This window comes from Saccoglossus kowalevskii, chromosome 16, assembly GCF_978046115.1.
Source record: "Saccoglossus kowalevskii chromosome 16, keSacKowa6.1, whole genome shotgun sequence".
Classification (NCBI taxonomy): Eukaryota; Metazoa; Hemichordata; class Enteropneusta; family Harrimaniidae; genus Saccoglossus; species Saccoglossus kowalevskii.
In genome coordinates this window covers 5,098,324-5,123,347 of record NC_140656.1, presented here as the reverse complement: position 1 = coordinate 5,123,347, position 25,024 = coordinate 5,098,324, and the positions used below count along the sequence as shown (strand labels likewise).

Below are 25,024 nucleotides of genomic sequence, written 5' to 3'. Positions count from 1 at the left end.
AAGCAATTCAGTATTTTTAAGGCAACATTGATATTGTATTCCTGTCATAAGTCATGACATATAATTCAAACAGGAGAAGAACACTATGACATGCAAATTCTGGAAAATACAAAATAACACAACAAACAAAAGACTGAAATCCATAGAATTGACACAACAACATAACAGACACATATCCTCACATTCTGGACAGGAAGAGACCTGAAAAACAATTACAGTTAATTTAAACTTAGTAACACTGACAGATAAGGTAACAAAATACAACAAAGATACACGCATACACATATGTATTAATTTGTGTTAAGATGAATACAGTAGTGCATGAATTTGTTTAAGTGGTTCATCATGATACAACAACATATGCAACAACTTGTGACTTCATCTAGTATAGGAGGGAGTATACATATTTCATTGTCAATACTTGTTCTGTTCTCACTGTAATGTTGATTATTTTCTCATGCACTCACATTTTTGACATCAAAATAATTTCTGGAATATAAGCTATTACAAAGTAATGTTTATTAGTTCATATAACCAATCATTTACATTTTTCATGTGCATGCAGGGGCTGATTAACAACCATACACATTTGCATCAGTTGTAAATATAAATGTATGTGTCCCAGCTAATCACATAAACACATGGGCAATGATGTCTTGAACCAAAACATTCACATGCTGTTTGGCAAAATGGTAAACAAATGCTGTCAGTTTTTAAATAATTCAAAAGTAATTTTACTAGATAAGACATTTCACTTGCAAGACTCGTGAAAAACGTGCACATATTGAAATGTGGAAAAGTTCAAGTGATGTGGTAAACCATAGATCCTATTAAGTCAGAGTAAACATGAGCTGGACAAGTGCATCATGCATGTACATCTATGTACATCTATCTACATCTGAGAAAACAAACACAAAACAAGTTCCAGTCACTTTATTAGTAAGAAGCAAGCTTCTGGAGAAAGACTTCTCATCCGCTGAACAGCAATGCAATTTATACAGAGATTTCAAGTACTTATTATTCACATTAGACATTTAACAATACTGGGAACATAGTGACCAAGGTGTAACGTGGTGAACAGACGTAATGCGGTGGCCGAGACGTACACAACTGCAATTCACAATTCTGAAAAACAACCGTAAAATGAGTACATACAAGATAAGACGATAACCAAGAGATGGTGTCTGTGAGGAAATAAGATTAAAAGAACATTTTGCTCTCTAATGCATTGTGGGTGAGAGGTGTATGTTCTTACACTCACAACACTGCTCAAACAACGATGCAATGACATGCAGGGCACACATGCCACATGTAATCCGAGGCCACCTTTTTATACGAGCCACAACATCAGATGAGCAGATTGCAAAGTGAAGGAAGATATAAAAGAAAATAAGTTGGTTATAAATGAGATGTGAAAGAAGACAGACCTGCATTTCTACCATCCCATGTTGGTAATATCCAGGTTCATAGCTGGGAGGTGGTACAGTAAACCTGTGTATCTGAGTATCAAAAGTAGTTTAGTGTCTGTACAGCAGGCCCTTCCCAGGAGATGTAAATTCACCACTTGAATCATATGTTCTTTTATTCTCTTATATCATTAGATCCAACAAACTCATGTAACATATGTTGTTTTTTATCTACATAACATATCCTGTCAGTATGACCGGGGTGTGGCAGTTTAAATAATAATACTAAAGCATGGTATTGAGACATACCATGCAACTGTGAGAACAATTTTAGTACAAATATATCAAAAATGGGTAAACAGGGTAATCATTTTTATGAAAATGTCAAAATCTGAAATACTTTTGATCAGTATAAAAAAATTTCATTATTTTTGAATGATAACGCATTCATATAAGATTACATGTAAGTCTTGATCAAAACAGATTCATTGAAACGAAATAGCTCAACTTATTATTTATATACAACAAAATAATAGTATTAATATAGATATACATGTATTTGACCATTATCATCACATCACCACGTGTGAATAAAAACAACTTTAACCATGTGTGGGGCAAGACATGTAAATATTGAATTTCCGACACTTGCACATATATAGAGAAGATTACCGGTGAAAAGAAATGAACTACTTATAACAATATCTCAACTTTTAAACTAGATTGAGTTTAATTCATTTCCGATGTATGTTAATTATTTACAATTTATAAATGAGGCCAAGGTACTGAATAAAGTATTATATACTTGTATTACTATTATATATATATATATATATATATATGTACAGATGGTTGAGTTTATATGGTGAATTGTATATTGTCATGGGCAAGACCTGCTGAATCTAAAGCATACAATCACCATGCATCATTCGGAAAATAAAGAGTTACTAAAACACCGCTAATCTCTCAAAATTTATTACAATGGGAGCTGAAAGAAGGTGACCAAGAAAACAGTTTCTCTTGCAACAATAATAATTCCTGAGAACATTGCTAGCGATGTTTGTTTTGATTTTGGTGGTGAAATGGTGAAATATCAATGTCTTGGGCCTATCAATCACGATAATGGGGGTGAAACACTACAACAATGTTTGAAACAATTACATTTATACAGTGTACCCTCAGTATTTCTATTTTCTTTTTACACAAATAACGCATATATTATGTAGTGAAAGAAAATCCAATTACGGCGGATGGTGTTGAATAATATCTGACGATGTTTGAATGGACTTTACATATTCAGATATCACCAAAATATGCTCATTTTGAAGTAGTCTGCCAAACTCGTGTTTGACCAGTAAAAATGTAGTGTGAATGTTTCAGATTCAGGTTAGAAAACAAACCGATCATTGAAATATTGAATGCTGCCTGTGCTCTTAAACAATTTAAATTATTATTTGATCACAAGCATAACAGTTAAAATTTTTTAGCACCCCCTGTAAAACTACATCTCTACATGAATCTCTAGATTCTTAATTTTTGGCAAAAGCAAAGTCATAATAAACACTGCTGACAATGTTCCTAGGAGTGTTGCTATGGAAACTTTGATGGAGATAACAGTTTTCCTGATCACCTGTTTCCGGCACCTACTGAAGTTCCAGAAAAGAACATCTCATTTTGAAGTTAGCAGAATCCCAATGATCCTTAGTAGAGATCATATTTACTCCCAAACGGAGAAACGAGACACGTTTACATATCTCCATCGGAAACTCCATGATGTATTTTGAATACATGTTTTCATTTAAGTGTCACTTCTTACTAATGTTTTTTCACTGAACTTTGAGCTAAATTCAAAATTTGCATCTAATGAGTGTGTTACTGAGCATATGCACAAATATCAATATCAATTTTTAATATCTGAGCTAATAGAATAATAAATCACTGTAAAACAGCTAAACTTAGAAGTATTGCCATCATGTGACTCAAATGTCAGAATAGAGTGACTTAAATAGAGTGACATACTGTATATAAGCCATACATTTTTGTATTATGTACTGTTTTGTTGCTTGCCAGGTAGACAGACAGAGGCTAATCTGCCCTATTTTGCTGACTAAGTCTGAAACACAAAAGTTATGCTTTCTTTCAGCATTCCACCAATAGCTTCAAAAATGAACATTCAATATTTGGTTGAAGCACAATTGGTGATGTGAACACAAGGTTGTCATGAATTACTGATTTTTAATTAATATTTACTTTTCATGAAATAATGCTTTAATATGGATTTCTGTGGATTCGAAACAGTTTCAAACAGATTTACTCAAACAACACTTTTTTTGTACTAAGTAAAAAAAGAAAACGAGGAGATGCTGATGAAAATTTTCTTTTCAATTATTGGCTTATGTTTTGATTGAATGTCTAAACATAATCTAAAGTTAAAAATTTTTTTTAACAAAGTGACAGTTACATGAAACATCCATCAATAATCTCTTTATTGATCAAAGAGCACTGGGGAAAAAGAAATTATAAATTTATTGGATATATTTGCAATAGGAATGAATAAATAGAAATATTATTGACCACCACCACCATTACCACTACTACTACTACTATAACCTTCACCCAAACTACCACCATTATATCTGCATTCTGAGTCCATCCATCCTAGCAGGCGAGCAGGCAGAAAGAGTGTACCTAAATAGCAACATTGACAGAGGTGAGTATTTGGGACATGCCAAACTGGGACGCATGCAACTGAAGAGGAACACAAAATGGTGGTGCATTCAGAGATCAAAAATACAGTTTTCTTTACTTGAATCTGTAAAATTAAAGCAGTCACATATACACACTTTGTTTTATTTGCACTTATCTGAGTAGCACGTGTTACCATATAAGGCAATTGGAATTGTTGGGTGAATTAATCCTGGCATAAGATGTTATCTTCAGCTTTGCACTCTGGGATCATTTCTATAGCTTTCTTTTGGTATGTGATATATTTGATGGTGTGAATATGTGTAAATTGTGAGATATATTTGTCTGGATTCACCATTGAGTGGACTGCATTTTGGGGATTTGTCTGGATTCACCATTGAGTGGGCTGCATTTAAGGATTTGTCTGGATTCACCATTGAGTGGGCTGCATTTAAGAATTCCTCTGGATTCACCATTGAGTGAGCTGCATTTAAGAATTCCTCTGGATTCACCATTGAGTGAGCTGCATTTAAGGATTTGTCTGGATTCACCATTGAGTGGGCTGCATTCAAGGATTTGTCTGGATTCACCATTGAGTGGACTGCATTCAAGGATTTGTCTGGATTCACCATTGAGTGGGCTGCATTAAAGGATTTGTCTGCATTCACCATTGAGTGGGCTGCATTCAAGGATTTATCTGGATTCACAATTGAGTGAGCTGCATTTAAGGATTTGTCTGGATTCACCATTGAGTGAGCTGCATTTAAGGATTTGTCTGGATTCACCATTGAGTGGGCTGCATTCAAGGATTTGTCTGGATTCACCATTGAGTGGGCTGCATTCAAGGATTTGTCTGGATTCACCATTGAGTGGGCTGCATTCAAGGATTTGTCTGGATTCACCATTGAGTGGGCTGCATTTAAGGATTTATCTGGATTCACCATTGAGTGGGCTGCATTCAAGGATTTGCCTGGATTCACCATTGAGTGGGCTGCATTTAAGGATTTGCCTGGATTCACCATTGAGTGGGCTGCATTTAAGGATTTGTCTGGATTCACCATTGAGTGGGCTGCATTAAAGGATTTGTCTGCATTCACCATTGAGTGGGCTGCATTCAAGGATTTATCTGGATTCACCATTGAGTGGGCTGTATTTGAGGATTTGTCTGCATTCACCATTGAGTGGGCTGCATTTAAGGATTTGCCTCGATTCACCATTGAGTGGGCTGCATTTGAGGATTTATCTGGATTCACCATTGAGTGGGCTGCATTTGAGGATTTGTCTGGATTCACCATTGAGTGGGCTGCATTTAAGGATTTGACTGGATTCACCATTGAGTGGGCTGCATTCAAGGATTTGTCTGGATTCACCATTGAGTGAGCTGCATTCAAGGATTTGTCTGGATTCACCGTTGAGTGGGCTGCATTTAAGGATTTGTCTGGATTCACCATTGAGTGGGCTGCATTCAAGGATTTGTCTGGATTCACCATTGAGTGGGCTGCATTTAAGGATTTGACTGGATTCACCATTGAGTGGGCTGCATTCAAGGATTTGTCTAGATTCACCATTGAGTGGGCTGCATTTAAGGATTTGACTGGATTCACCATTGAGTGGGCTGCATTCAAGGATTTGTCTGGATTCACCATTGAGTGAGCTGCATTCAAGGATTTGTCTGGATTCACCATTGAGTGAGCTGGATTCAAGGATTTGTCTGGATTCACCATTGAGTGGGCTGCATTTAAGGATTTGCCTGGATTCACCATTGAGTGGGCTGCATTTAAGGATTTGACTGGATTCACCATTGAGTGGGCTGCATTCAAGGATTTGTCTGGATTCACCATTGAGTGAGCTGCATTCAAGGATTTGTCTGGATTCACCGTTGAGTGGGCTGCATTTAAGGATTTGTCTGGATTCACCATTGAGTGGGCTGCATTCAAGGATTTGTCTGGATTCACCATTGAGTGGGCTGCATTTAAGGATTGGACTGGATTCACCATTGAGTGGGCTGCATTCAAGGATTTGTCTAGATTCACCATTGAGTGGGCTGCATTTAAGGATTTGACTGGATTCACCATTGAGTGGGCTGCATTCAAGGATTTGTCTGGATTCACCATTGAGTGAGCTGCATTCAAGGATTTGTCTGGATTCACCATTGAGTGAGCTGGATTCAAGGATTTGTCTGGATTCACCATTGAGTGGGCTGCATTCAAGGATTTGTCTGGATTCACCATTGAGTGGGCTGCATTTAAGGATTTATCTGGATTCACCATTGAGTGGGCTGCATTTAAGGATTTGTCTGGATTCACCATTGAGTGGGCTGCATTTAAGGATTTATCTGGATTCACCATTGAGTGGGCTGCATTTGAGGATTTGTCTGGATTCACCATTGAGTGGGCTGCATTTAAGGATTTGACTGGATTCACCATTGAGTGGGCTGCATTCAAGGATTTGTCTGGATTCACCATTGAGTGAGCTGCATTCAAGGATTTGTCTGGATTCACCGTTGAGTGGGCTGCATTTAAGGATTTGTCTGGATTCACCATTGAGTGGGCTGCATTCAAGGATTTGTCTGGATTCACCATTGAGTGGGCTGCATTTAAGGATTTGACTGGATTCACCATTGAGTGGGCTGCATTCAAGGATTTGTCTGGATTCACCATTGAGTGGGCTGCATTTAAGGATTTGACTGGATTCACCATTGAGTGGGCTGCATTCAAGGATTTGTCTGGATTCACCATTGAGTGAGCTGCATTCAAGGATTTGTCTGGATTCACCATTGAGTGAGCTGGATTCAAGGATTTGTCTGGATTCACCATTGAGTGGGCTGCATTCAAGGATTTGTCTGGATTCACCATTGAGTGGGCTGCATTTAAGGATTTATCTGGATTCACCATTGAGTGGGCTGCATTTAAGGATTTGTCTGGATTCACCATTGAGTGGGCTGCATTTAAGGATTTATCTGGATTCACCATTGAGTGGGCTGCATTTGAGGATTTGTCTGGATTCACCATTGAGTGGGCTGCATTTAAGGATTTATCTGGATTCACCATTGAGTGGGCTGCATTTAAGGATTTGTCTGGATTCACCATTGAGTGGGCTGCATTTAAGGATTTATCTGGATTCACCATTGAGTGGGCTGCATTTGAGGATTTGTCTGGATTCACCATTGAGTGAGCTGCATTCAAGGATTTGTCTGGATTAACCATTGAGTGGGCTGTATTTAAGAATTTTCCTAGATTCCAACCATTTAATATTTCACATCACATGATGTCAATAAATCGTTGATGTTAGGCGCTCAAGATCCACTTGGAGACTGCAGCACAAGATCGCACAAGCTGGAGAACTGTCATCGATGGCCTATGTTCCAGGAGGGGCGACAGGTGACGTGATGTCAATAAATGATCCCAGAATGAACCTTTAACTTTTCAAATTGATGTAATTACAGTAACTAATTAATCACTGCTAGACTTACAAGAAGATCTAAAGGAAATAGGTTGATACAGAAACCTGTACTGTGATACATGGTACATGTATGCCATGAGATACTAAAAAAATCTGTTATACAAAACAAACACATGTTCTCAGAGAAACTTCAGCATTTTATTAGTTATTAAACTAAAAGTTATGTGACTGCTTCTTTGGAGACCAAGGAAAGATGACTGTTATAAAATATGGTAAGACATGGGGGTGTGTGTTTAAATAAACAGATCTGTATTCAAAAGTAATTATTTTCACCTGTTGGGAAGGCATCCCACGTTGTTGTTGTTGCTGCTGCATTTGTTGTTGCTGTTGTTGTTGTAGTTGTTGTAGTTGTTGCTGCTGTAGCTGTTGATTCATCTGTAACTGTTGTTGCTGTTGCAATTGTTGTTGGTGAGTTGGGCCCATAGATTTCTGTTGAGGCAACCCTGACATAAGGGTTTGTGACATCATAGGCTGCAATGTAGAATACATCATCAATGGATTACGATTAGGCACTGTAATGGCAAATGGCCAGGTAGTGCCAGTATTCATTGTATAACATGTTTTTTAAATATTGTTGTGCCTGGCAGTTATTTATCACAAAAGTTAAACAAGCAGCTTCTCGGCTGAGATAACTCTGTGATTAGCAATGCACATTTCAATTAAAGAACTGATGATATCATTAGAAACCATGCATGGCACAGTCCCTGTTAGTTATCCAATTTAAGATATATAGTTTTGTTTATAGTAATATAGCTGGAACATAAACATGTCAGGAATATGATTATGATGATTGTTTAACATTAAAATGATTGACGTTTGTATCTGATCGTCAAACGAGTATTGAGAGATATTGCTCTGGAACAGCATTAATTAAAACAAAATCAGCCATTTTGAATAAATATATAAAATTTGAACATAGTCAGTCAAAGCATGTCAGAGATATGGCACTAGAGCTGCATTCATTAAATCAAAATGGCCACCAGTCGGCCATTTTAAAAAATAAAATGACGTGCATCAGGAACCCATGATGTCTAATGTACAGTACAGTTCTCACGAAAACTTTGGCTTCACTTCAGCGTCAGCTTCGCTTCAGCATCGCATCATTAAGGCATTGTTATGGCTTCATGGTCGCATCAATGTCGCAACATTAAAAAGTTAGGCGGTTATCGCTTCGCTTCATTGTAGCCTCATTATGGCGACATGTGGCATCAGCATCGCTTCATCAAACTACAGTCCCTCTATCTGATCAAACAAAGAAGTACAGTAACTCATTTCGCCCAACCTCTCGCCCGTTTCCGCTTTTCAATCGCTCGCTTTTGCAATCGCTTCTTGAATTTGACCGGACAATTTCCGTTTTATTTTCGACCGTCGATGGAACTTCAACTATCCATTTCTCACCTTGAAATAAAAAAAAATCGAAGAGCATCGGGGGAAATATTATTAACCAGTCTTACCAATCGCTAGCATTATTTTTGACATTAGTTGGCAACTTCTGCGCTAAAAATGATTGAAAATGTGGGTGTGGTTCTCTCGCAAAGTCCTGTTGATAATACAGACAAATATAGTTCTGTGACCCAGGTCGTGCTCTGATCAGGTGACTCTCAGCCAGTCAATGATGTTGTAACAAAGCATATTTGACGCATATTGAAGGGTCGTCGTACCATCCAGCCTCCGGCGTAAATTCACGCCTGATTTTTTTTGTGATGTGACAGGCTTCACAATTATTCACTGAAAAACGTCGATATATTTTGACAAACGGATGGGATTTGACCTCAGTTCAAAAAAAAAAAAAAACTTGGCTCAGATACAAATCAGTTTTGCAAGTTGGGAAATAAGGTAAACCAGACTGGGGGTCAATGATTTTCAGTATCGAAGGACTTCCGTGTGAATCATCATCATGATTTTTCAAATTGTTCATCGACTGGTCACTAAATATTTACGGCTACAACTAAATGAACATGTTTTTTTCTGAAGCCCAATTAATTATTTCTGCATGTCAAGCGCTATTCAATTTTTTACAGAGCATGTGGCTCGTTTTTATTCGAAAATATTTTTTGTGAGAATACTTTTAAAGTACGTATAGATCGAGTTCAGTTCACGGATCGTGACTTAATTTTGAAAATTGGATGTCAAATTTTACCAGACTGACGCCACCACAACCATCCAATCATATGTTGGAAATGTACGCACTTGTTTTGGAACTTTGTATCAAGATGACTGGCGACAACGCCAACGTAACAGGCGGCGTACATGTGTTTTGCATGTATTAGTAGTCTGGGAATGGGATCGGACTCGGCTAAAACTAAATGAAATACAGAAAAATACAAAGCTGATGCCACAATGATGCGATGCTGAGGCGACAATGATGCCACAAAAGCCAAAGCTTTGCGGGAATTGTACTGTATGTACCAAGTTTGAACAAAATCCATCTATAAATGCTTGATTTTGATGATTTTTCAGCACAAAAATGACCACCATTCGGCCATTTTGAATAGAATCGTCAAACCAATATATCTGTATATCTATGACATGATCTATAATGAATATGTAAAATTTGAACATAATCAGTCAAAGCAAGTCAGAGATATGGCGCAAGAACCACATGCATTAAAACAAAACGGTCGTCAGTTAGCCATTTTGAATCTTATCTGAAAAACAAAATGATGTGCATCAAGGTCCTATAATGTCTAACGTATATACCAATTTTGAACAAAATCCATCTGTAAACAGCCGAAAAATGCTTGATTTTGATGATTTTTAGCACAAAAATGGCCACTATTCAGCCATCTAGAATTAAATCGTGGAACAAATTGATGTGCATATGTATAATATCATGTATGATGTATGTGTGAAGTTTGATTGTGATTGGTCCAGGCATTTCTAAGATACAGGTCACTCGCTCGCTCGCACGCACACACGCACGCACGTACGCACGCACCCACGGAGGTCAAAACATAAGTCCCCATTTTCGGACTCCGTCCGAACAGGGACTAATGAACAATAGGAGGGCTATTTATCACAAAAGCTAATGTTATTTTTTATTGTTTTGTTTCTCACTTGTCATCATTTTAGGGCCACAGAGGGTTAAGAGAATACCTTTTGTTGCATATTCTGCTGCTGTTGTTGTTGTTGCTGTTGTTGTTGTTGTTGTTGTTGTTGTTGTTGCTGTTGCTGCTGCTGCTGCTGCTGCTGCTGCTGCTGCTGTTGTTGTTGTTGCTGCTGCTGCTGCTGCATTTGTTGCAACAATGTTGCTCTTTGGACAGGTCCTTGATTTACATGCTGTTGCTGCTGGAGTTGTTGCTGTTGAAGCTGTTGTTGTTGTTGTTGTTGCTGCTGCTGTTGTTGTTGTAACTTCTGTCTCTGCAGTTGAGCTGAGTAACCAAGAAATAATTAAAGTTTCAATAGGAATTCAACAAAATAATAATTAGACACTGAAAAAAGGTATGTAAATGTTCGGTAAAACAGCCATTGCGGTCGTCGCTGCAAATTCGCAATGACAAAAAAACAGGCGATTGCGAGTTCGCAATGGCAAAAAATGTTATCTTTAAACAATGATCTGCCGTCATTGTTTGAAATTTTGCGTATAAAGTACGAGAAGTAAGCCGTGCATTTAACAAGGTGACAAAGCGAGGCATCTTGCTACATTGTTACATTCCGACTTCTGTTATTAATTTATTCACGCAATTCCCCGTGGAAACACATTCAAACGAACCACAAAAATACATACCCTGAGCATTTGAGCATTTGTAAAAATATGTTCAAGCAGCAATTTTATAGCTCAGTAACAATGAAAAAAATCTATTTTGAAATGCAGAGGGAGATTTTCACCTGCTTACTCAGAGAGTATCTAATATGTATAATATTTTAACCTTTATTTTAAAAAGTTACTGCCATGACCGTAGACTACATCGTTTTGTAATTTGGAAGACCATGTTTCAATGTGTGTCAATTCTGTGGTAATTATTCTTTTGAAAATGCCTGTTGTCACAAATAGAAACTTTGTTGCCTGGCCCATTTATTTTATGTCACACATGATACAAATTGCAAGCTCGAACGAACTGTAAACGAACTACTGTAAATATTAAGGCAGCTGGTGTAACAAATTGAGGAGAGTGTCCTCTCGCTGATAAAGACGTCAGGTCCTAAAACTGAATACAGCACCGTAGACCACGTCACTCTAGACGGAACTGTGAATATACCTGACTTGAATTCGGATTCTCACAAGTTGCCTTGTCGCCAGAAATTACTTGTTTATTTTACTTCACGCAGTTTATACACACAAACAATAAGCGCGCATGCTGACTATCTGTGCACAGAGAACGTTTGCTGTACTTGAATAATCAGTCGAATTAAAAAAAAACTAAGCTCCGCCCATACCACGGGAGGTAAATGTAGGTCAATTCCAAAGGTACATGTAGCTTCGATGTTTCCTGTTTAGTTTTTGTGTCATGACGATTGCACATAGTGCTATATGATCTGTTTCTGAAACTTGAAGTATGTAGTTGGTATACACCCAACAACTATCTCATCGAAAAAAGATCGATCGCGGGCCATATGCAGAAAACAATCGTTGAAAAAAAACTATATGCTAAAAAAAAAACTAATCAACTGGGCATGGGATCTTGCCAACGCGTCAAGTGATAATCCAATCACAGACGTGAATTCACGTAGCAGGCGATGAACTCCCGATGAACTCAACTTGGTTTTTTGATGTGTAGCTTTCTAACCGTATTTTTCACGAAACATCGTCTCAAATATATATTATCTTTACTATTTCTACGCATCAGTAGTAGCATTTATGTCGCCAGTCAGTAATGTTACAATTTCGCTGTTGTGACCGAGAGTGAAGAGTTTGCTTATTGTTTACCGTAGCGAACGCACCAGCGCCATGTAGAGCATGCGTGCATATATTACCGGTCATCGCCGAGGCATCGTAGTTCAACAGTACGAGGATGGCAAATATATATGATACGTAACAGGATACGTATTAGCTCCGTTATAAGTTCTGTCGTTATGGAGTGTCTCGTAGCTCTGATCAATATGTTATTTAAGCATCCCTGACTGGACCGCTATACACATTGACGCTTCTGGCGATTAGTGTTAGCTTGTAAATTAATAAACTACGAGGATTTCTGCAACATATACAAGTGATTAGTAACACCTGAAATAAACAACTACCCCGGGAACTGAATTGACTCAATTTTTCGCGACAATCGTAGATTAGACCATGGAACAACGGGACAACAAAAATAAAATCACGTCCAGGTTTTTATATTTGTGATGATTCAGATTCAGATGATTCACAACGTTTTTTCCTCAAATAATTCACCAAATGAAACGTCCTCACATGCTGTGTCAAGTCTCTCTGCTTCATGTTTGGTACAATGTAACAACAGAGTTGCGTGAATCCACATCTATGTCGGCATACCTTTGATGGTTCACACGACGTTTCAAAACTGTTTTCTATTTTCCACTGTGGCAACGCTCAACAATATAAATCAGCCTTTTGTTTTATATGTTACTGTGAACTCTCAGTCGACTGTTTTTGTGGCATTGCGAACTCTCAATCGTCAGTTTTTTTGCCATTGCGAACTCTCAATCGTCAGTTTTTTTGCCATTGCGAACTCTCAATCGTCAGTTTTTTTGCCATTGCGGACTCTCAATCGTCAGTTTTTTTGCCATTGCGAACTCGCAATCGCCTGTTTTTTCGCCATTGCGAATTCGCAGCGACGCTCGCAATGGCTGTTTTACCATACATTTACATACCTGCTGAAAAGGGTAATTGCATTTAACCTCAGCGATTAATACCAAGACGCAATTCTGGATATAATGAAAAAGCTGTCTCCAATATTATTACATGTTTGTAATTGGTTTCTAACTTTTTAGTCATTTTTTAATCTTCCTGATTGATAGCAGTTTGCAACATTGTAGACAAAACTTTGATTTGGTGTGGCAAGAATAGACCCATTGACACAAGCACATGGATACAGTTTACATGCTGCCCTCAATATTACAAAGTGATATGGGGAAAAGGTCACAGATTGTTATTGATATGTAATTTAGTGGGTTTTCAGCGTGAATATTATTTGTCTACAGGCGAAGCACCACAAAAACTGGATTTACCTTGTTGGGCCATTCTAAGTTGTTGTTGTTGTTGCTGCTGCTGCTGTTGTTGTTGTTGTTGTTGTTGTTGCTGGAACTGTTGTTGTTGCATCTGATGCTGTGCCAATTGCTGTAGATGTTGAGTGGAACCAGGTACCGATGAAGGAGGCATAGATGCCTGCTGCATTTGGGGTCTAGTCTGTTGTTGGGCCATAGCAGTCAGTCCCTGCAGAGCACTCATGGGATCTGAGAAAAAGTATACATTATTAAAGATAACTTACTTACTTAATTGATTATCTTCAGAAACAAAAATTTGTTATTAGTAAAACAACACTCGGTCAAGGCAGGTCTGAGATATGGCTCCATAACAGCATTTGTTAACACATACACGGTTGATGCCATTATTTACTGTGAAATACTTTATTTTAGTTGGAATTAATTTTCGCTGAAAAAGCATTTTGGGTGCTTTTTTGTATGGAATTTATTTTCACTGATTTTTGATGAGTTGAATGTAAAAATATGGGAATAATGATATATTCACTGGATTTTATATTCACTGAATCATTTCTTCAGCGAAATTAGCAAAAATTACTTTTAAGGGGAAAAAAGTATTCTATAGTACTCTTCATATTGGCTATCAGTGGAGGTTATCAGCAGGCAATGTGTTAATTCAAAATGCCTGTCAGTTAGCCATTTTGAAATCAATTTGGAAAACAAAATGATGTGCATCAAGCACATATTAATATTAATCCTATTAATGTGTGCACTAAATACGGTCAAATTGTGACAGAGAACTGGAATTGGAATGGAAGAAATGCTTGTATGCAAGTTTCAGCACAAAAGTAGCCATCTTGAATTGAATAGTGAAAACAAACAGGTGTGCACATGTAGGACATAATGTATAAGCATGTCAGAGACGAGGCTCTTGAGCCATCACATTCATTAAAACAAAATGAGCGCCAGTTGGCTATTGTAAATTCTGATCTGAAAAGAAAACTGACGCGCATCAAGATCCAATAATGTTCAATGTATGAACTAAGTTTGAACTGATGGTAACAAAATTCAAATGGTTTTTAAGAAGTTGAGAATGGGAGAGAAGGGGTCAATCATTAGGTTTTACAATACAATATAAATAAATGGTAATAATCAATTCAATCACATTGAAAAACAAGAATACCTATGGAGAATTTGTATTGATTTTGGAACAATGAGCAAAATAAAAATAATTTTTTCTATTATTTTATTAAATAAATGCAACAATGTATTATTTCTAAGGGAGAAGCGATGAAAAAATCATGTACGGGGAAACGTAGCCGGGGAAAAAAAAAATTGCATGACTGGAGATATTGATCAAGCATGACCTATAAACAGACAAATAATCTACACAAGTAGTCTGTGACTTTTAGAAATCTGAGCATGCATTTAAAGTGCCTGTGAAATGGCTGCTATTTTCACGCCTAAAATTATCCATTGATACATAAATATTATTAATTTTTATGTTTCTAAGTATAAATAATTTTTTTAAGTGAAAAAATGTGTTTTTAACTCAGTCTACGGAAACTTTATTTTTGTGTATTTTAAAACGAGGCTCCTCATTAGCTTCTCATTTGCATACAGAAATTCCCCTTGTGACGTCAGAAGGGGAAGTCGCTGGGCAGCTTGCATTGCCGATACGTGTAAATAAGGCAAATTTCTTGTGCTGTTTTCTCGTCTTTGACTAAATTGCCACTTATGTACTTGTTCGTCGAGGAAGAATGGACCATAATGAACACATAGTATCAAGTTGCATGGGGTTGAGTCAGATGCGAAATATATCCGGTCTGGTGTCGCTAGTCACCGTGGTCGTCACCGTCACCGGAGCACGTTTGTACACTGTCGCTGGACTCCGGCATTGGACAAAATCGAATTTGACGGCTGAATCGTCTTGTTATTTAGCAGGTTACTAGACACTATTGATTTATAAAATAGAGAAATAATTTTAAAAAAACGACAAAACACAGTTACTGAATAAATGACTGCCGCGTTGTAATGGGTGAACGCGTCGGGTCATGAGGGGGACAAGTGCGTGAATGGCGGCGTTTAAGTCATGAGGGGGACAAGTGCGTGAATGGCGGCGTTTAATTGGATAACAAAGATTATTGAGAGCGACTCACATACAGACAAATTCAGAGTGGATTTAGCGTGATTTTCATGATTATGACATCATATTAAAAAAATACATTGACAGCTCAAGCCCGGATTCTTATTCCGTGAATTATTACGCTGATCAAGCTGCAAGTAAAGGCAACAAAGGTGTGAATTCGACATTCAACACCATTAACCGAACAATTCAGACACTTTTAGCCTGCGAAAATGAAAACAGCCTGAGGGCTGCGTAATTTCCTGTTTGTCCAACGCTTCGTTTTCGTGTCATTATCAAAATTACTGCTACCTTTTTAAATAACAAGGGTGGTCTCTATAAAGCGATAACCAGGATCGCAAAAAAATCAAATCATTTGAAACACATACTCGACGTCTCTCTTCCTTCTGAAATCCGTCTCAGTGATCATGGGCTGGTCCGGAATCTATTTTTTCGAAAACGTTTTGTATTGTCGGCGTTTCTCGTTAAAACCTAGTTGTTTTGTCATGGACAAGGACAGTTTTTCAAAAAAAAAAAAAAAAGAATCTGAGGTGAAGTGGACACTGCATATGACGCTGTTACGAGGAAGTCCACCCCAACCTTTTCTCGTTATTTTCACGGCTTTCGTCCACCGATTTCGCACCTTCGGATCGATTGGAAATGTGGAAATACTTACACTATGACTATACGCATTACTGCAACCGCCCACAACACAACGTTTAACCATCATAAAAGTTTGTTGTGAAAACAACTTCTAAAAATTCGTTCTCTCAAAAATAAAATTAAATAGACAAAAGAAACGCCGATTAAAAATTGTATATCGTTTAAAAGTACAGTTGTACGTTGAATGACACAGTGATATAAAAGTACGGCCCAGGGGTATGGATTCCTCTCATATTTTTGCATTTGGTGGCGCACTTTCGGCGCGAGTCGGAAATCCGGAAACAGTCGACCGTTTCAGGATAGGTGGGCGTGGCTACAGCATGGGAAATATCTCAAATTTACTTGGATACGAGTAATCATTTTCAGCAAAAAAATCAATAATTGCCCACTTCAGTGGGGCACAGATCTAAAATGGGAAGCGTGTGGGTGGGCATTGCACAGGCACTTTAAATCATTTCAGGAGACTAATTTTCAATTTCAACAATGTATAATCAAAGAAAGTTTAGAAATAACTACTGTATTAAAAATTAATTCAAATTTAAGATTAGCCTTTCAAACAAGAAGTGAGGCAACTAATATGTCTGCTGTTTCAGCTGAACGATTTGAAAACAATGTTTCATTATACTGTGATATTATTTCTTTTAAAAAAAAAAAATTGGTAGTAGTATTATGCAAATTAGGTAATTACTGTGGATGTATATAAACCCCAACTACCGTACTCATCTGGCATGTAATTTAGGGAAGTAGGCACTTACCCGAGCACCCCTTCGAAAAAGTGTGGAAATGACAGTTTTTGTTCACCATGTGATACAGGGAAAATATTATATTAGTCTTTTAGGAGAAAATAAATTTGCAAAATTAGTGGCATCGTCAGTGATTTCAATAACACTTTTACAATGAAACAGAAATGGTCACAAAAAATATTTTATTACAATTTTTAATTATGTACCACCAGAAGGTACGATTATTATTCTGTAGGTACACAGTCAAAATTAAAATATTCAACATTGTCGAATGTGTTCGATCATACGCAAACTCTTGATGAAAAGCATTTCCTGCCATGTTTCCATGCATGACTCGACCTGCAACAACGTCCTTTGACCTGATAGGTCAAGTCTGTCATTAACTAATCAGATTGCTGCATTGGACCAACTCAATTCTCTAGGAATTCCCAATAGCAAGTACAAGTGTGGATAATATACTGGACTTATTGTGATGAATTTAAAGTCACCCTATAATACAAATAGGCTGATTATTTGTGTAATATGATATGAAGTCTAGACACAGTGAACAAGGTGTTACAGAGGTCAGGAATAAAATTATAATGTTAATGATAAAATGTACAATATAAATAATTACCTGTTGCAGCCACTGCAGCTGCAGCGGCAGCTTGTTGCCTCACTTTGCCCTCAGCTTCTTTCTTAGAATCTGTCACAAAATAAAGAAATATATATCAATAACCACAATGCGGAAATGCTGGTTTCTTACAAAAAGAACATAATATTATCAAAGTACCACATATATACTTGAATATTCTAAATCCTTCCAAGTAATAGAAATGACTTTTGGTATACTACGTAGTGAGCCACTTGTCATGCACACATGGGACTTCATTGTTTGTTGTGTCTGAGGCAACTGTAGTTAAAACCTTGTAGACTAATTCCTATATACATTTACATGTAGAACACAAAGACGGTAATTGGTTAAATTGATTGAATGTATTATATGCTTCAGCCTCAGCAAACACATTCTGTCCTAAGCTTTGTTGTACACCAGATTTGTACTGTGACATGGCTTAAACTTCGGAATTGCATGGGCAATCATTTTCAAGGCAAATACCTTGGTCTTATTGAAACCAAGGCAATCAGATAGGGAATTAAGGCTATTGCCTTCCCAGCCTCTGTGAATACTGAGCCATGCTATAATAAAAGTGGTCATTGCTTGTACATCTATCTTCAGTCTGAATCATGATTTGTGTATTCCATTTATCAGACAGATGGAAGGACACAAATATATTTGAAATCCAATCAAATTATTTCAGACTGCCTTGATGACTAGGTATATGAACACATTATTAGAGCTTAAATAGGAATTGTGAGAGCACTCAGTTTCAAGGCCTAACATTTTTAAATGCCCTAGGGAACATTACGGGTACCAAGGCAGTCAGGTAGAGGTAGAACATGAGTGCATCAAAGCAATTGCCTTTATGGCCTCCGATAATTAAGAGCACACCACAGGAATGACAATTCTCATGCAAAGCAACATATCCTTTACAAAGTACTAGTTATTTAAACAAGGAAACGTAACACATTAATTTGTCAACTTGGATCCTAACTCAATATATCGGTACACAGTTTCCAATAATACAAGACAGAATAATAAAAACACTAAGAATACCTACAGCAATATAAGGAATACATCATCCAAACCATTCAACAAGGATAAAATTAACTGATAAAACAGGTCTTAGAGATGCTTCTGGCAGGAATGTACCAGTAACTTGCTTTTAAAATACACACTACATAGCACACACACACATTTGATTAATAGGGTTAGACACATTAGAAAAGCAAAATGAACCTAACTTGAACCAACTTCCTGCGGTGTACAATGGGGAAGCTATCTCAAGTTGCATTGCATATAATATTAATGTCACAGTCTACTGCCTCTGAGTGCAATTCCGGTTCTCAAATATCAACTACAAAGGATTACTTTCATGGCTTAAATAACTGACTCTCTCTTTCCGCTATGACTCAATGGTGTCACAAGAGTTGAAAGAGAGTAGACATATACAATCACAGGGGTGAGAATAAAGATCGATGTTCCAGACATCGATCATCAACTTTATGTTACAGCTTTACATATACAAAATGAATCAATTAAAATGAATCAATTGTATTCATTCAACTACATGTATAGGTCATGTGACACTTAAAGTTCAACATATATGACCTTTTGACATACATGTGTGCTCCTCAATGAAATTCCACATGTTGAGATTAACAATTTTACAAGATAATAAACTAAAGTTACATGGAATATCAACAGACTGGAATAAATGAATAATTGGAACAAATCTAAGAGAAGTATACCCAAGGTACATATACACCAAAGCAATAATGCTTGTAGTTTTCAACAAGAAGTTGAAAATATCACTTTTTGCCAAAAATATTCATCAAAATTAGAAAATTGAAGACATCATCACGAAATAAACAAATCTGAGAGAGGTCCGTCTGGAGTACCTATATGTATAATATCAAAGCAATTAGACTTGCTGTTAGCAACAAGAAGTCAAAAATATCACGTTTTACCAAAAATGTTGATAAATTATGAAGTGAACCTCACAATCTATAGAAAAGTGATCTATAGTAGTAATTATGTGTTTCATATCATCTCTATTAAATACAAATATTGCATTTTATCAACTTCAGATTTACAAATCTTGTAGCCTGACTGAAACCACAGATGATGATAATTATAAAATATGGTTAATTTCACTGTACAGACTTTATTTTCCAGACAGTATTGATGATTAGGCAAGCAATAGAACGAAATGTCAAAGCAAAGTCAGAAAGAGACATTTACAAGTGACTTCTACATGTACTTAGCAATCAACAACATCATTTTCCATTCTCATTCAATTCTAATGACATCTCAATGATTCCTCCCAAGGCAGCAGAAGAGATGCGAATGTTTAGTAAAGAGCGCCCTCACAGGTATGACCCTTATACAACAACAGATACATGTAGAGGTCACCAAGAAAGCAAATCTATGAATACAGACAGACCGGCAACATTAATTAATTCACTAGAAGCTCCACTCAGGCAGAAATTCTAATAATAGCAAAATTCGAGTTAATGAAGTGGAAAACGTCACTCCTACTATTTTTTTCACTAGGTAATGAACAGACAATTACTGTAGAATACTTTATTTTCACTTGGAATTTATTTTTGCTGAAAGGATGATTCCGTGAAAATAAAATCCAGCGATTATACTTTTTTTCCTATATTTCACATTAAACTCATCAAAAATCAGTGAAAATAAATTCCATACAAAACGCTTAAAAAGCCTTTTCAGCGAAAATTAATTCTAGCGACAATAAAGTATTCCACATTAATTTGGACATAATTTAGTCTTAATTTAGACATAATTTGGACTTAATTTGTAAGTACTTTTAAGTGCTTTAATTTTAATTTTCATTCAAAACTTGAGTTTTGCCACTTTCGTGAAATAATGTTTTAATTATACTATTATTGTACAAACCACTTCCATCAGATCTTTGCATAATTAATTGAATATTTAATTTTAAAAAAATCAGTATGGATAAATATTACTGAATGATTTCACATCTAAAAAGGTTCATCCATTGCAGGACAAAAACAGGATTGAATAATAACTGAGAAGATTACTGTCGAACCATTAAATAATTACTTGTTTTGAATTTTAGGATTTTTTGCAAATATGAAATATAAACATTGTGTTGCCCAATTTGAGTTCAATGGTCAGGTCTTGAGAGCGACACATATCTAGTCATAGATATAATTAGAAAATGAACAATATGTATAGTATCAATCAGACTGTTTTAACAAGAAGTCGAAAATATCACTTTTACCAAAAATAACAAAAATATTCACCAAAATTAGAGAATTGAAAATCACGAAATGAACAAATCTGAGAGAGGTCCACATGTAGTACCTATATATGTAATATCAAAGCAATCGGGCTTACGGTTTTTAACAAGAAGTCGAAAATATATCACTTTTTACCAAAAATATTCACCAAAATTAGAGAATTGAAGATATCATCACGAAATGAACAAATCTGAGAGAGGTCCACGTGTAGTACCTATATATATTATATATCAAAGCAATCGGACTTGTGGTTTTTAACAAGAAGTCGAACATATTACTTTTTACCAAAAATCACAATAATATTCACCAAAATTAGAAAATTGAAAATATCATCATGAAATGAATAAATCTAAGAGAGGTCTACCCCAGGTACATATACACCAAGTATCAAAAGCGTTCAGACTTGTAGTTTTCAAGAAGAAGTAGAGAAAGTAAAAAGTTGACGTGTACAACGGACAATCACTCATATGATAAGCTCTGCTTGACAAAGTCCTCATTAGAGCTAAAAACATGAAATATGATACCTGATAAATTATGCAAAATTGCTCAAATTAAAGATTCTTTGGTAGGTTCTTGGAGGAGTGAGTGATATTGATAATGATGACAATATCAAGTCACGACTCCACATGCTTTCTGCTCTCTACGTTCGGCTCCCCATTGCTTCCCCCCAAGTAGTAAAGTTTTTCCATGAGTATAACTATATTGAGAAAATGAAGTAGTTCGAACCTGGTCTTTAGGCAACTATACAATAAATTTTCCCAGTTGAATTAATGTCCTACAGACAATGTCTATGCTGTGCTATTAATTTGAATCTTAAAACTGGCTAAAAACATTTGATTAAAATTAATTTTAGCGTTGAAAATCAAGTATGCAAATAACAATTTTATTACACCATGTGAAAGATTAAGGAGAAAATTACATCTTTTGGGGAAAAATAAAATTGTGAAATTAGTTGCATCGTCATTGATTTCAACAACACTTTACAATGACGAAACAGAAAGTCACAAAAGTATGCACATTTTATTACAAAAAAATACATACATGTACCACCAGAATTTACAAAGTTAAAATTATCTGTCTGTTGGAACACATTAAACGTCAAAATCTTATGCAAACTCTTGATGAAAATCATTTTCCGCCATGATGTTTTGTTGCACAATTTAACCTGCAACAACGTCCTCTGACCTGATAAGTCAAGTCTGTTACAGACCAATCAGAATGCTGTATTGTACAGATGCATTCTCCAGGAATTCTCAAAGGCATTCTTGGTAATGCAATGCGGAACTAAATTAATGATGTCGAAGTACGACCTGTTTGAAAATGTTGATAATTAGAACCAATGATAAAAGGAATGAAATCACATCCTAGCCCTTTTTGTGAGACAAATATAACCAATCCTCAATTAATTAAGCATGTATAAACCTCACATTATTTGTCTTGATTAATAATTAACATAATAAAATTAAATATGATAAATTGTGGTATTATGAGAATATCACAAGAACACCGCAAAGTATCCATTAAAGCAGAGCAGCGAATGTATTAAACGATGTAAAGCAGAAGTGGATGCAACCCTGTACTGCCTGAGTTCATACTCGCATGACAACTTTTTTTATCATACATTGTACAGATCATAGCCTAATATGGCAGCCAAATTGTCTTTTGCTGTGCAAAAGTTACTATTTCTGTCATGTACTATATACTTCTGTGTCCAAAGGGAAGTGTTCAAATGTGATGACAATAACCTTGAAGGCGTCAATAAATGTTGGTGAAGCAGTTTACCACATGTTATAACAAATTTCAAAGTTCAAACAAGTGTGATACATTTTGGAATTAATACTGATGCAGCTTTTTATGGAATGGTAAATTCAATTGTTTTCAGTGCTACAATGTAGATGTAAAATAATGCATATTATTCTACTGTAAGCCAACTCACGTCTGTGATGATAGAATTAACGTCATGGTAATTGATTTCAGTTGACAGCATTAAGTAGGCGTTAGTGATCACTTGCACCACATACAGGCAGAGAAATTACTTTATACCATGCTGTGTAGTATCATTGTATACATGCAACCAATAACAAAGATACAGAAAACAGGGAGATAATGCCAAAATAATTATTGTCATGAGTGAATATTAATATTCAGAATGTTATATCTCAATATACCTAAAGAGATGCCATAAATGGCACAATGGTTCAAATATGCCACTGAAACATACCCACTAAGCATGTCAATATTCAATGCCATGTGGTCATTTCAGTACAAGACATTATTCAATGTCATGTGGTCACTTGAACACAATGAGTCAATATTCAATGTCATGAGGTCATTTAAGTTCTAGAAGACATTATTCAATGTCATGTGGTCAATTCAGCACAAAGTGTCAATATTCAATGTCATGTGGTCATTTCAGAAAAAGAAGACATTATTCAATGTCATGTGGTCACTTCAGTACAAGACATTATTCAATGTCATGTGGTCAATTCAGCAAAAAGAGTCAATATTCAATGTCATGTGGTCATTTCAGCAAAAGGAGTCAATATTCAATGTCATGTGGTCACTTCAGTACAAGAAGACATTCAATGTCATGAGGTCATTTAAGTTCTAGAAGACATTATTCAATGTCATGTGGTCAATTCAGCACAAAGTGTCAATATTCAATGTCATGTGGTCATTTCAGAAAAAGAAGACATTATTCAATGTCATGTGGTCACTTCAGTACAAGACATTATTCAATGTCATGTGGTCAATTCAGCAAAAAGAGTCAATATTCAATGTCATGTGGTCATTTCAGCAAAAGGAGTCAATATTCAATGTCATGTGGTCATTTCAGCACAAGACATTATTCAATGTCATGTGGTCATTTCAGCACAAGAAAACATTCAATGCCATGTGGTCATTTCAGTACGAGAAGACATTCAATGTCATGTGATCATTTCAGTACGAGAAGACATTATTCAATGACATGTGGTCATTTCAGTGCAAGGAGTCAATATTCAATGTCATGTGGTCATTTCAGTACGAGAAGACATTATTCAATGTCATGTGGTCACTTCAGTACAAAACATTATTCAATGTCATGTGGTCACTTCAACACAAGGAGTCAATATTCAATGTCATGTGGTCACTTTAGTACAAGAAGGCATTCAATGTCATGTGGTGACTTCAGCACAAGGAGTCAATATTCAATGTCATGTGGTCATTTCAGCACAAGACATTATTCAATGTCATGTGGTCATTTCAGTGCAAGGAGTCAATATTCAATGTCATGTGGTAATTTCAGCAAAAGGAGTCAATATTCAATGTCATGTGGTCACTTCAGTACAAGAAGATATTCAATGTCATGTGGTCAATTCAGTACAAGACATTCAATGCCATGTGGTCATTTCAGCAAAAGAAGTCAATATTCAATGTCATGTGGTAATTTCAGCAAAAGGAGTCAATATTCAATGTCATGTGGTCATTTCAGTACGAGAAGACATTATTCAATGTCATGTGGTCATTTCAGCAAAAGGAGTCAATAATAATAATAATAATAATAATATTTTATTAGCCTTTGGAGCGGCAAACAAAGAGAAGAAAACAACCAAATCATACATATTTGAAAAAGGAAAGAAGAAAAATCACATTAAATTCAAACTTTCTTTTCTATACTTATACAATTGAGTAATAAATACTCTAACTTCCTTGGATACAATATTCCCCAAATTATTGTTGACTTTCCACAATATGTCGCTAAAAAGTACATTAAACTTAAAATTAATTCCTCCAGAAAGAAAGTTATTAATAAGTGTTGGGTCTACTTCAAGGTTTTGAACTTTGTACATGAAATCTCCATAAAATTTGTGTCTTAAATGATAAGTTGCTTTGCATAAAAATAGAAAATGATAAATATCTTCTTTGTCGTCATTACATAGCTTGCACATTCCATTCCCTTTATATTTGTCCCATGT

General features: G+C 36.1%; 1 protein-coding gene across 14 annotated transcripts in view; it reads right to left on the bottom strand.

The window, feature by feature from the left end:
• The window catches only part of LOC100371395 (uncharacterized), a 139,945-nt gene that overhangs the window by 30,600 nt on the left and 84,321 nt on the right, over positions 1 to 25,024 (bottom strand). For 11 of the 14 annotated variants that reach the window (XM_085491636.1, XM_085491638.1, XM_085491639.1 and 8 more), the window contains 5 exons: positions 17,797 to 17,865; positions 13,677 to 13,901; positions 10,650 to 10,924; positions 7,827 to 8,024; positions 1,428 to 1,499 (listed from right to left, as the gene is read on the bottom strand). In XM_085491636.1, coding sequence (XP_085347762.1) covers positions 1,428 to 1,499; positions 7,827 to 8,024; positions 10,650 to 10,924; positions 13,677 to 13,901; positions 17,797 to 17,865 — 839 coding nt within the window. The remainder of the gene's footprint in view (positions 1 to 1,427; positions 1,500 to 7,826; positions 8,025 to 10,649; positions 10,925 to 13,676; positions 13,902 to 17,796; positions 17,866 to 25,024) is intronic. The other 3 variants (XM_085491642.1, XM_085491643.1, XM_085491648.1) reach the window with 1 other exon arrangement.